Genomic DNA, 10,394 nt, shown 5'->3' with positions numbered 1-10,394 from the left:
TCGTCGTCGTTCGTGGCAGGTGTTTCGACGTGTTCATTCGTGTTGACTTCGGCGCGCATAGAATTAACCTTACGGGGAGGTTTCTTTCGATTTGCGCGTGCGATAACTTCCTGCTGTACGTTCTGAAGGTTCTGATTCATTGCTGGGTGTGATATTGTACAGAGGTGGTATGGTGTTGGACGCGTTGATGTGAGTTAGGATGAAAATCAGGGTTAGGAGACTGCTTAGTAAGCACTTCTGCTAGGTGGGCTCTCTATAGGATACTCTATCTACGCTCCGCAAATAGGAATCAATCAAACCAATCAAATCAATCAATTTGATGCCTTGAAGTTGATTTGATTGATAAAATCCACCTCTTCGGATTGATTGATTGATTTGGTTGAACCAAATCAAATCAATCAATCTATCAACTTAAGTTGATTGTTCCCCACTCTGGTTGGGAGCTACAGTGACATGGCTTGATGTCCTCTACCTTCTGCTTGAGTTCGGCGAATTCAGACGCGCTGATCTGACTGATATCGGCTGGGCTAGCGTTTTCTAAGACAGTCGGGGTCTCGCCGTTGCATGACTTAAAGTTCTCAAACTTCTCCTTGAGTTCCTCGAATTCCGACACGCTGACTTGACTATTGTCGGCAGAGAGAGTGTTTTCCAAGGTCGTTGGCGTCTTGCAATTACATGACTTGAGGTTCTCGAGCTTTTCCTTAAACTCCTTCCTGAGCTCATTCAACTCGGATTTGCCGACGAAATTGCTGGTCTCCAGGACAGTGACAGTCTTTTCAGAGGTCGTCTTGGTTGGTTCGCGTCTGCCTGAATCGACCTCTTGGACCTTCTTCTCTAGCTTGGTGATACGCAAGTCGAAGTCTTGGGGATTGACGGCGGATGTCTTTGAGTCTTTGTGATCCTCCATGGCTTCTGCGATCTCTCGTTGAAGCTCATCGGTCGTCTGACCGACTTCCAGCGACTGTTGGGCTTGTGTGGTTCCCGCGGCCGCATTCAGCCTGCCAAAGAGCTCGGTGGCTTGCTCCTCGGTCAAGTACTTCTCAGATCCGGCCTCATTCGAGACGTCATCTCCCGTGTCCGTATGATTCGAAGTTGCTTGGACTCCACCGTGTTGCGTAAGTGCGTCCAACCTTGCCTCCAAGGCCTGTCGTGCTTTGCGTTCCTTCTCAAGATCTATCCAGAGCTGGTTGGTATGGGTCATGGGATGCTCAATCCCTTGGGCATCGTCCATAAAGTCATCCTCGAGAGCGTTTATCCTCCTTTTCAACTCATCCCCAAAGGTCTCTGCCTTAGCCACGGCAGGCTGTACTACTCTGTGGGCCCTACGGTCGATCCTGCGATAGACAATCCGGCGCAATTCTCGAAGCTCCCTGCGTTTCGCGGCGCCGTAATGTTTCGCGGGCGTGTTATCATCGCCGTCTTCGTCGTTGCTTTTATCATCGTCGCCCGGGTCGCTAAACAGATCTCGAATGGCCCGATATGTCCATCCGTCTCTCTTCCTCTCGATATCAGCACCCAGCTGCTCAATCTGTGCGGTGAGCCTGTCGTCCACCTCCTGCATCCTGACATTCCGATTATACCAGGCCCCTGCGAACGCTCCGAGGAGGATGACTATGAAGAAGATAATCCAAATGCCAGCATCAGAGAGTCTGGACAGAGTTGCCAGCCGGCTCTCAGTAGCCAACCACCGGCCCTCCATCTCAAGCGTGATATTCCGGACCGCATCGGTCTGCAGCCGATTTAAATTCTCTTGTATGAGGTAGTTATTCCGGTTGATCTCGCCCCACTGCTCCTCGATCGGTTGCGACAAGTTCAGCTTCTGCTCGGTATAGTTCTTCATCTGTTCCGTAACGAAGTCGAACTGCGCTTTGACTTTGTCCGACATCGACTCCGTCTCGTTCTTGTAGCTCTCCGTTAAGTTCATGTACGCGATCGTCCGCTTCTCTTGCCCGCCGACGGACCAGTAGTCCTTGATGGGGAACTGGTATACGCCGAGTGAAGCGAGCAAAGCGAGAGCGGCTGTACGTGCGGCATGTAATGCGCCTTGGGGGTCGTAGAGGTAGGCGCCCCATACGCCCGCAAGGGTGTTCATGTTGAAGACGCGTCCGTTTTGAGCCATAGTGGGCGATGAATGTGTCGAGATACCGGTAGCGGTGTGTGGAGAAAGACGTGTCTGTGAGAGCTCGCTGTCGGTAAGCGAGAAAAGGCGAGAAAAGTTTTGCGTGCCCTTAGTGCGGACTAGCGTGCCGTAGGAAGGTGAATGAAGGCTGTCAGGGGATATGGCTCTCCACCCGTCGTTGAAAAGTGTAGGTATCGGGTCGTTTCGTGAACTCGATAATGGGTATAGACGTGTCTATAAAGAGAAAATACCGCCGTCAAATACCGCCGTCAATTAGATAGTGAAGGTTTGAATACCTGGCGGAGGTCGCTGTAACGTAAGTTGTCTCGTTGGCGGGCTTCGGGCCGTCGATTACCGCGCAGTCTGAATCTACACGCGATTTAAGTTCGGAATCTTATTAAGGCATCTACAGTATGCCAGTGACCGCAAGTCGTTCGTATAATCTTTCATGTAGTGTTGAAGTCTGCCTTAGCGTAGTATATAAAAACTCGATTGTTGCATTCTCTTTGATGGCGGACAAAGAAAGTATTTGAATGCTGGTTGGAGAGACGAGACAGAAACCTTTGTGTGCCTTGTCAATTCTACTTCGGCGCTTCTTTGTTGCTTTGTTCGCTGATTATCACTCTCAGTGAGTAGAGTCTGGCTCATGCCTACAACGGCGACTGTCGCATCAAACCTCGATGTTGAAGGTACGGCTTGAATAGGGGCAGCGAGTTAATGTAGCTAGAATGCAACTCAAGTACATATATCTATACCCAACCACGGCCCTCGAAATATTGATTTATAGAAGGGCTTGACAAAAGAGCTCATCACGTGATCATTCATATTACCTCCTTGGTGTTACAGCACTCCGAGTTGATGTCAATTGATTCCGTTCAGGTCAAATACACTGTTGGAAGTATATAATGTCGCTTATTTTCCGGTCCCCCTAATCTTAGGCGGGGTGTGCTTTTTCATCCAACGCTGACGCTCAGGAAGAGAGCGTCTGTAAAAGTGGTCTACTCGACAGTACCTAGGTAGTAAACCGCCAGGAGACAAAAGGGGCACGATCCAGATTTGCTATTAATGCTGTAAGATCTTGATGAATAGCCACTCTGTTGAGCAGTTCAGCGAGCTGATGGGGATAGAGTTGATGTCCGAATGGTTGGTGTGGAGAGAAGGGGTCTTCTTATCGATTGGCGGAAGGCTTCACGCACATCACGTGCTATGACGCTCAGAGCCTATATGACATATCATCGTACGTGGAGACAACATCCTATTCTTCAAAGGGCTTGAAGTTATTCAGAGCTTTGATAGGCAGTATCGACTTCGTTGTACCGTGGACTTAAATAGCAGTCACGTGACTCATGCGATTCGCCTCGACGACCCCTTTTCCGAAGCATGATCGAAATGACTAATCTCACCACCAATTTCTGCCTTCTCGTCTACTTACTACATAACTGCAGAGACACCGGACGCCTCTGCCGACCCAACCCAAATCGCAATCTACTCATTTCGCAGGTATCGAGACACAAGCTTTAAATACGAAAGTAAGGGAATGATGTTGGTATCGCAATCTGGTTTCTCATTTCGATTGAATCACTCGATATTTGGCTATTTAGAACAGAAGCTTCTCATTCCTCCGGCCCAGCCAATCCCAAAGCCTGCCGTCTGCTCTTCGCCTTTGCATCGTAATACGGCTTCTCCGCGAGCGAAGTAACTCTCGTTCCATGTCTCGGCTCCTTTCCTTCGTAGTCCCAGCTGGCATTATGTATGGTGATCCTGCTCTCAATCAGTATCTATTTCTCGAAATGGCGCGATTCAGGTAATATCAGGTTGACTTACCTATTGTCCCAGAGCGCGGACGTCCTCGGAGTCCACTTGAATCGCACCTGAATGTCCACATTCTGTTCGTAGACATCATACAAATAGCCCAAGATGAGATCGCTCTCAGCCTTGTCGAGGCCGACGATTCTCACCGTCATGATGCGGTTGACCCAGAGCGCTTTCCAGCCGGTGGCAGGGTGCACACGAACAAGGGGATGAGTTCGCTCAATGAACTTCGGGCCTGCTGTGGGATCGTTGCGGTCGAGATACGGATGCGCACTGCGATACACTGCCTCCCTGCCATCGATGATCTTTCGGAACTCGGGCGAGAGCTTGTCATAAGCGGAGTAACCTATCACACAGGTATTAGAACTTCCCCTTTCTCAAGATTAACGATTCTTGGAAACTAAACATACCGGACGCCCACAGCGTATCCCCTCCAAGGCTCGGGATCGTATCATTATGCAGATGTGTCACACCTGCGGGCTGCCTCTCATGCACAAGATCCGTGTGCCATCGACTCGCGCCTCCCGGGTTCCTATAGCTCGCCGGGAACTCCTGCGCCTGGAGTGCTGGCCAGAGCACCGTGACACCTGGAAGTCCTGGAACCGTAGGGACCTGCGGATGCACTTCAATCTCCCCATAATACTCGCCCAGCTTCTTCTGGTCCTGCGGCGAGAGGTCCTGGTCACGGAAGAAAACAACACTCCGCTCCGCAATCAGAAGTCCTAACTCATCTTTCTGCTGGTCCGTGAGGTCTTTGAGTTGCAGTCCCACGATCTCAGTGCCGATGTGGACGGTGAGGTCCTTCACTTCCTTAGCAGCAGAGAAGAGAGCCTTCTTCTCTGGGTCAGCGCGAGAACCAGGGTCCGTGAAGGGGCGGTCGTAGTCACGGATCTTGTAGACATCGTCGATGTATAGCGGTTTGGCCGGGCGGTAGGGGTATCCATTTGAGAGGTCGATGCCCGCCTTCTCGAGACGAGCACGCGCAGCTTCGGGGAGGCCGAGGTTGTCTTTCTTTGGTTGGACGGTGTCGGCCTCTTTGATTGAGGGGATGCTGGGAATGGCGATGGGGGCCATTTTGAGATGTGAATGTATGGATTTGATCTGAAGGGTAGGGAAAGTTAAGTCTGAATGATATTTCTTACACGACTCCTTTCGATCTCTTATACCCCGCAATGGTTCTATCCCAAGGGTCTGGCCGTTGTAATCGCGAGCGCGTCGTTGTCCACTAGCGCGCGCAGCTGCGTGGTGTTGCGGGGTGCGGATCTGCAACAAGCACGACATTCCTCAATCCGATTGCGCTCCCCCTCCGTGTCGCACCACTATCTCCATTTCGCGCGCGGATTGGAAATACAGACGCTTCTTATCAGTTGGGAATCCTCCATTTCGCCACGGGATGCCTGTTCTGGATGTCGCTGCGCTCCTTGATGGAAGCTCGGCATCGTTGATACAGCGAATCTTCATGAATTGCCTTCCGGGGGCTTCATGATGCAATGAGCCTTCCCTGCAACCGTTAGAATGCCTCGGTAGTGAGCTGGGCCGTGGTATGATAATATCCAGGGCAGTGGTCGAGGTACTGTACAATCGCGGTATGCAAATTTTGGGTCCATCTGACGCGTTCAAGCTAATAGCTCGTAGCGACAGCCTTATCGACTACCTGTCGTACTTGAGCGTCTGCGAAGCTTTAGATACATAGTCCACATTGACCAAGAGTGTAGCCATCATCCTATAGCTCGATGTCGATATCCACCGTTAAACGCGTTGCGGTGATTGGCGCCGGGATCAGTGGAGTGGTAACAGCTGCGCATCTGAAGAACGAAGGGCTAGAAGTCGTTGTGTTTGAAAGATCGGCGCACGCTGGCGGCGTATGGTGAGATTTGCGACTGTTCCGAACTCTTGGGAAGCTGCTAAATGAAGAGTAGGATATATGACCCGAGGCAACCACTAGAGCCAAAATATCCAGCGGATAGACCTCTAAACCGCCATTCCATTGACGCCGAGGGCAGCGGGTCTGAGAACAGTGGCTCCGATCACGATGGTTCGGAAAGCGAGTACCAGTCTGACGACGAACATCGTCTGCTCCAACATGCACCACCTGGGTAAGTCTGGCGCAGACTCTAAAGCAGTTGGTACACATACTAAATTAAGGGGCCTAGTAAAGCCCTTGCTATGAGGGGCTAACCAACAATGTCTCTACGCCGTTATTGGAGACGACTCTCACACCATTCCCCCCAGGCACTCCTGACTACGTGAATCACAAGGTCTTAGGCGATTACATCCAAGACGTTGCCAGACAAAACGAAGTCGAAAGTCTCATCAAATTCAACACGGAAGTCCGAAATATTAAAGAAAGCAATGGGAAGTGGCTGGTTGAAATAAGCACACTGCAGAAAGCTCAAGCAGGGACGGGCATTGCGTTAGAAAAAACGGTCACGGTAAGTGTTTAGAAGGATACCGTAATTTATTCTGACAGTAGATACAGGAATTTGACAGCGTCGTGGTTGCATCTGGCCATTATCATACTCCTCGGGTGCCTGATACTCCGGGTCTTGCTGAGTGGAAACGTCGCTGGCCAGATCGCATCGAGCATTCGAAAAGATATCGAAAACCAGAAGACTTCAAAGATAAGGTAGGCTGACTAAATTCCCGAGTTCTTCGCTAGTCTTCGGCTGACTAAATTCCCGAGTTCTTCGCTAGTCTTCGGCTGACTCCGTGACATAGAACGTCCTTCTGGTAGGCGCAGGGGTCTCTTCCACGGATATCGCCCGAGAGATAGGGCCCATTGCGAAATCGATTTACCAGGTTCATCGAAACGGAAAGTTTGACCTTCCAGGAAGCATGCTCCCTGAGAATGGCGTCCGTGTCAGCGAGATAGAGTCTTTCACCCTTCCGGAGGGCGATTCGTCGATTAGCCTTGCGCCACATGAACCCATTCCAGGGACCGTTACGCTCAAAGACGGCACCAAGCTTTCCGATATCCACAGGGTCATTTTATGTACTGGGTACCATGTCGCCTTACCTTTCCTCGCCCACCTGCATGCAAACATCGACCCTGAACGCGCAAACGATCACACGCTGGTAACTGACGGAACGCAATACCACAATCTTCACAAAGACATCTTCTACATCCCTCGGCCAACTCTAGCTTTCATCGGGGTGCCTTACTTCACAGCTACCTTCACGCTCTTCGAATTCCAGGCCATGGTTCTTGCGCAGGTTCTGAGCGGAAAAGCATCCCTTCCCACCGAGAGCGAGATGAAAGAGGAGTATAGGAAACGTGTGGAAGAGAAGGGGTACGGGAAGCCGTTCCACAGTTTGAAAGACCATGAGGTGGATTATGTGGATGAGTTGCTGGCTTGGGTCAATCCACAGCTGGAGAAAAAAGGGTTAAAGCCTTTGGTAGGACATTCAGAAACTTGGAAGGCTGCGAGGAAAGAGCTGGTGTTGAGAATGCAGAAGCTCTTTAGTGGAGGTCCGGGGAAAACAGATGCGCCTGGAAACCTTGTTTCTACGCGTCAATAGCGAGACCACCAGAATCCTACGGCCTGGTCCAATCAAACAATAATACTGCTACTCGTACATCCTTTCCGCGGAACCCTTGGTGGTACGACCGTTGTGATGGAGCTCTTAGCATGGCTCGCAATGACCCGATGAACACGTGCCGTCCCGCCCTAGCGTGAATTGAGGGGCTACCCGTTATCGCGATTAGCAAGCAAGCCCTGGGTACTCCTTATAGCAGCTACAAACTCGTTGGCTGTGAAGATCGGCCATTTTCACGGGTAGTCCCACACCAAAGTGATGTTCAGGCACGTCATCCCCACGCTCAATCACGAATCCACCATGGGTCTTCGTTTCCACGGACTCAATTTGCACCATGTTCCACTACTTTGGAGCTTCCTTCGCAATCTATTCCCCAAACGTTGGCCCCGCTATCTAGCCATATCTCTCCTCGATCACCGAATATCCCCCGCATTTCATGCCACTCGTCCCACCCACCATCACGCAATCTACAGTAGCTCCAACATGAGATCCTGGGGTATCTCGCGGTTCAAGCGCGGTCCTCCTATTCGCCCCTCTTAGCCCTCGAGATACCCTCGTGAGAGTAAGACATCATACCGTATGCACACCAGGATCTTCCCCCCTCTCGAGTAAGTTCCGAGATGCTAGAATAGCACGCAAGCCCAGGATCAGCATTGTCAATTCCCCTTTGGGTGGCGTGGTTCTTGGGACTCGGGCCCTTTAATAGGTGGTTCCTCGAACACTCCTGGCGCCTCTTTTCCCTCCAGGGCGCCGAAGAAGTTCGAGGCCTAGACAAGCTTTCTATTCCCTATCTGCGGTTGCCTGTTGCGTCTTCGTTTGGCTGGCGCCATAACGCCTAAAGTGTCGCCTACCATTACCATGGGAGTACCGAGTATTGCAGAAGTGGAATCGAGCGGGAGCAATACTTCGTCGGTAACATCTGAGCGAGACCACCTTACACGGCATGCGGACGAGGTGCGGGAGGAGAAACCGAAGAAGTGGACGCACTATGTGTGGGACACTCTTGATAAGCCGAAAGAGGAAAGATGGTTTATGTTTAAGCTTGATGCGGCGATTTTGACGTTTGCTAGTCTTGGTATGACAGCCTCATCCTCAATCCTTCTGATATACTCCTCTTGGGACTGACGAGCTACAGGATATTTCATCAAATACCTGGATCAGATCAATATCAACAGTGCTTTCGTTTCGGGCATGTATGTTCCACGTCAACAAAATGGTCGAGTCCTACCGTCGCCATGCTAACGCCCAACACAGGAAAGAAGACCTCGGTCTATATGGAAACCAACTGAATTATATGCAAACGTGTTGGACTGTCGGCTACGTCATCGGAGAGATTCCAAGCAACATCATCCTCACCAAGTTCCGTCCTTCGTTATGGATCCCGACCATGGAGGTAATCTGGGCCGTGCTCACTTTCTCTTTGTCTCGCGCAGAATCAGCAAGGACTATTTACATTCTCCGCTTTTTCGTTGGCTTGGCTGAGAGTACGTTTTATCCTGGAATGCAGTATATAATCGGCTCGTGGTATCGTAAAGACGAACTGGCGAAGCGCTCCTGTATCTTCCATACGAGTTCTGCGATTGGAAGCATGTTTTCGGGGTATTTGATGGCCGCGGTGTACAATCTTGACGGGAGGGGTGGGTTTAAGGGGTGGCAATGGTGGGTTTTATGCAAACAAGCCTTCTTTAGAAGATTCGCAGACCATAGCTGACGTTTCTAGGCTCTTCATTGTCGATGGAATCATCTCTCTGCCCGTCGCGATCGCAGGATACTTTGTTCTACCGGATGTGCCAGAGATATCAAGACCGTGGTATTTGACCAAGCAGGTAAGCAATCACGCTTTATCAGCAACTACATCGTTAAATAGTTCTAATGAGTTCATAGGAAGTCGCACTCGCAGTAAAACGAATGGACCTCGAAGGACGCGCAAAGCGCCAACCATATACGAAAGCTAAGCTTCGGAAAATATTCACTTTGTGGCATATCTACGCCCTCGTGCTGCTCTACATGTAAGCCCCTAGCAGTACCTTTTCTCATCATCTGTACTCACTTGCAATGATGGCAGCTTCTTCAACAACGGCGGCGCCGGCGCAGCCCCCGTCTTCGCCCAATTTCTAAAAGCATCCAAGCACCCAAAGTACACTGTCGCCCAGATCAACGTCTATCCCACTACTACAAACGCGGTGCAAATTGTTTCGACATTGATATATGCCTGGAGCTCTGACTCGTTCCTCAAAGGCGCTCGCTGGCCTCCGATCGTTTTCGGTGGTGTACGTACTCCCACTCATGCCCGTGATATTTCAGAACAATACTAATAAAGTTGAAATGACTAGTGTGTGAATATCATGTGCTACGTGTCTCTCGCCATCTGGGACATCCCGCTGAACTGGAAGTGGGCCTGCTTCATCCTCTTTGGCTGCGGCGGCGGGCTTTCAGGACTATGCATGTCCTGGGCGCACGAGATCTGCGCCGACGACAACGAAGAGCGCGCCATCGTTGTGGGCTCCATGAATGAGTTCGCGTACGTGTTGCAGGCTTGGCTGCCCTTGATCGTGTGGCAGCAGGTCGATGCGCCGGAGTATCGGAAGGGGTATATCACGATTACGTGTCTCAGTGTCTCGTTGATTATAACGACGTTTGTGATTAAGTTTCTGTGGAAGAGGGAGCAGCATCAGAAGCAGTTGGCGGCAAGGAGATCTTATGAGAGTGAAAGTGGGGATGAGGCTGGAGGTGGTGTTATTGGGGCTACGGGCTTCGATGGGAAGGGGGTGGTTGCGTGAGAAGATGTACGAATATCTGACATATACGGACAATGGACATCGTGGACCTTAAAGTAACCTCTCTGACTCTTGAGCTACTAGGCCTCTCGGAGTAGGCTTGCTGGTGTTCCAATTCACTGATACAAGGATCCTTTCACGTGACCTTG

The 10,394-nt window shown here is 50.8% G+C and overlaps 4 protein-coding genes across 4 annotated transcripts; 2 read left to right on the top strand and 2 right to left on the bottom strand.

Moving 5' to 3' along the window:
* Positions 1-406: 406 nt before the first annotated feature.
* Positions 407-2,119, bottom strand: BDZ99DRAFT_571207 (uncharacterized protein; the record flags this gene model as incomplete). Its single annotated transcript, XM_033728065.1, has 1 exon — positions 407-2,119. The coding sequence occupies one exon, from the start codon at positions 2,117-2,119 to the stop codon at positions 407-409; it is 1,713 nt and encodes a 570-aa protein (XP_033576332.1).
* Positions 2,120-3,690: 1,571 nt separating this feature from the next.
* BDZ99DRAFT_443600 (TauD-domain-containing protein) lies at positions 3,691-5,007 on the bottom strand (the record flags this gene model as incomplete). The annotated part of the gene is made up of 3 exons (XM_033717860.1): positions 3,691-3,880; positions 3,944-4,277; positions 4,342-5,007. Coding segments are annotated over 3 exons (1,148 nt in total), but the record flags the coding sequence as incomplete, so codon positions are not given.
* Positions 5,008-5,963: 956 nt separating this feature from the next.
* On the top strand, positions 5,964-7,500 carry BDZ99DRAFT_498752 (FAD/NAD(P)-binding domain-containing protein; the record flags this gene model as incomplete). The annotated part of the gene is made up of 4 exons (XM_033723603.1): positions 5,964-6,027; positions 6,164-6,363; positions 6,411-6,557; positions 6,650-7,500. The coding sequence occupies 4 exons, from the start codon at positions 5,964-5,966 to the stop codon at positions 7,448-7,450; spliced, it is 1,212 nt and encodes a 403-aa protein (XP_033576330.1). The 3' UTR covers positions 7,451-7,500.
* An 826-nt stretch (positions 7,501-8,326) lies between these two features.
* Positions 8,327-10,248, top strand: BDZ99DRAFT_443594 (putative MFS transporter Liz1/Seo1; the record flags this gene model as incomplete). The annotated part of the gene is made up of 7 exons (XM_033717859.1): positions 8,327-8,543; positions 8,604-8,661; positions 8,723-9,127; positions 9,189-9,294; positions 9,353-9,477; positions 9,534-9,738; positions 9,802-10,248. 7 exons carry the CDS (start codon positions 8,327-8,329, stop codon positions 10,246-10,248), a joined length of 1,563 nt encoding a protein of 520 aa, XP_033576329.1.
* Positions 10,249-10,394: the final 146 nt, after the last annotated feature.

The sequence above is a fragment of the Mytilinidion resinicola genome, assembly GCF_010093595.1.
Source record: "Mytilinidion resinicola strain CBS 304.34 unplaced genomic scaffold BDZ99scaffold_10, whole genome shotgun sequence".
Lineage (NCBI taxonomy): Eukaryota > Fungi > Ascomycota > Dothideomycetes > Mytilinidiales > Mytilinidiaceae > Mytilinidion > Mytilinidion resinicola.
Note: the sequence above shows the minus strand (reverse complement) of the source record. Positions and strands in the feature narration are given on the sequence as shown.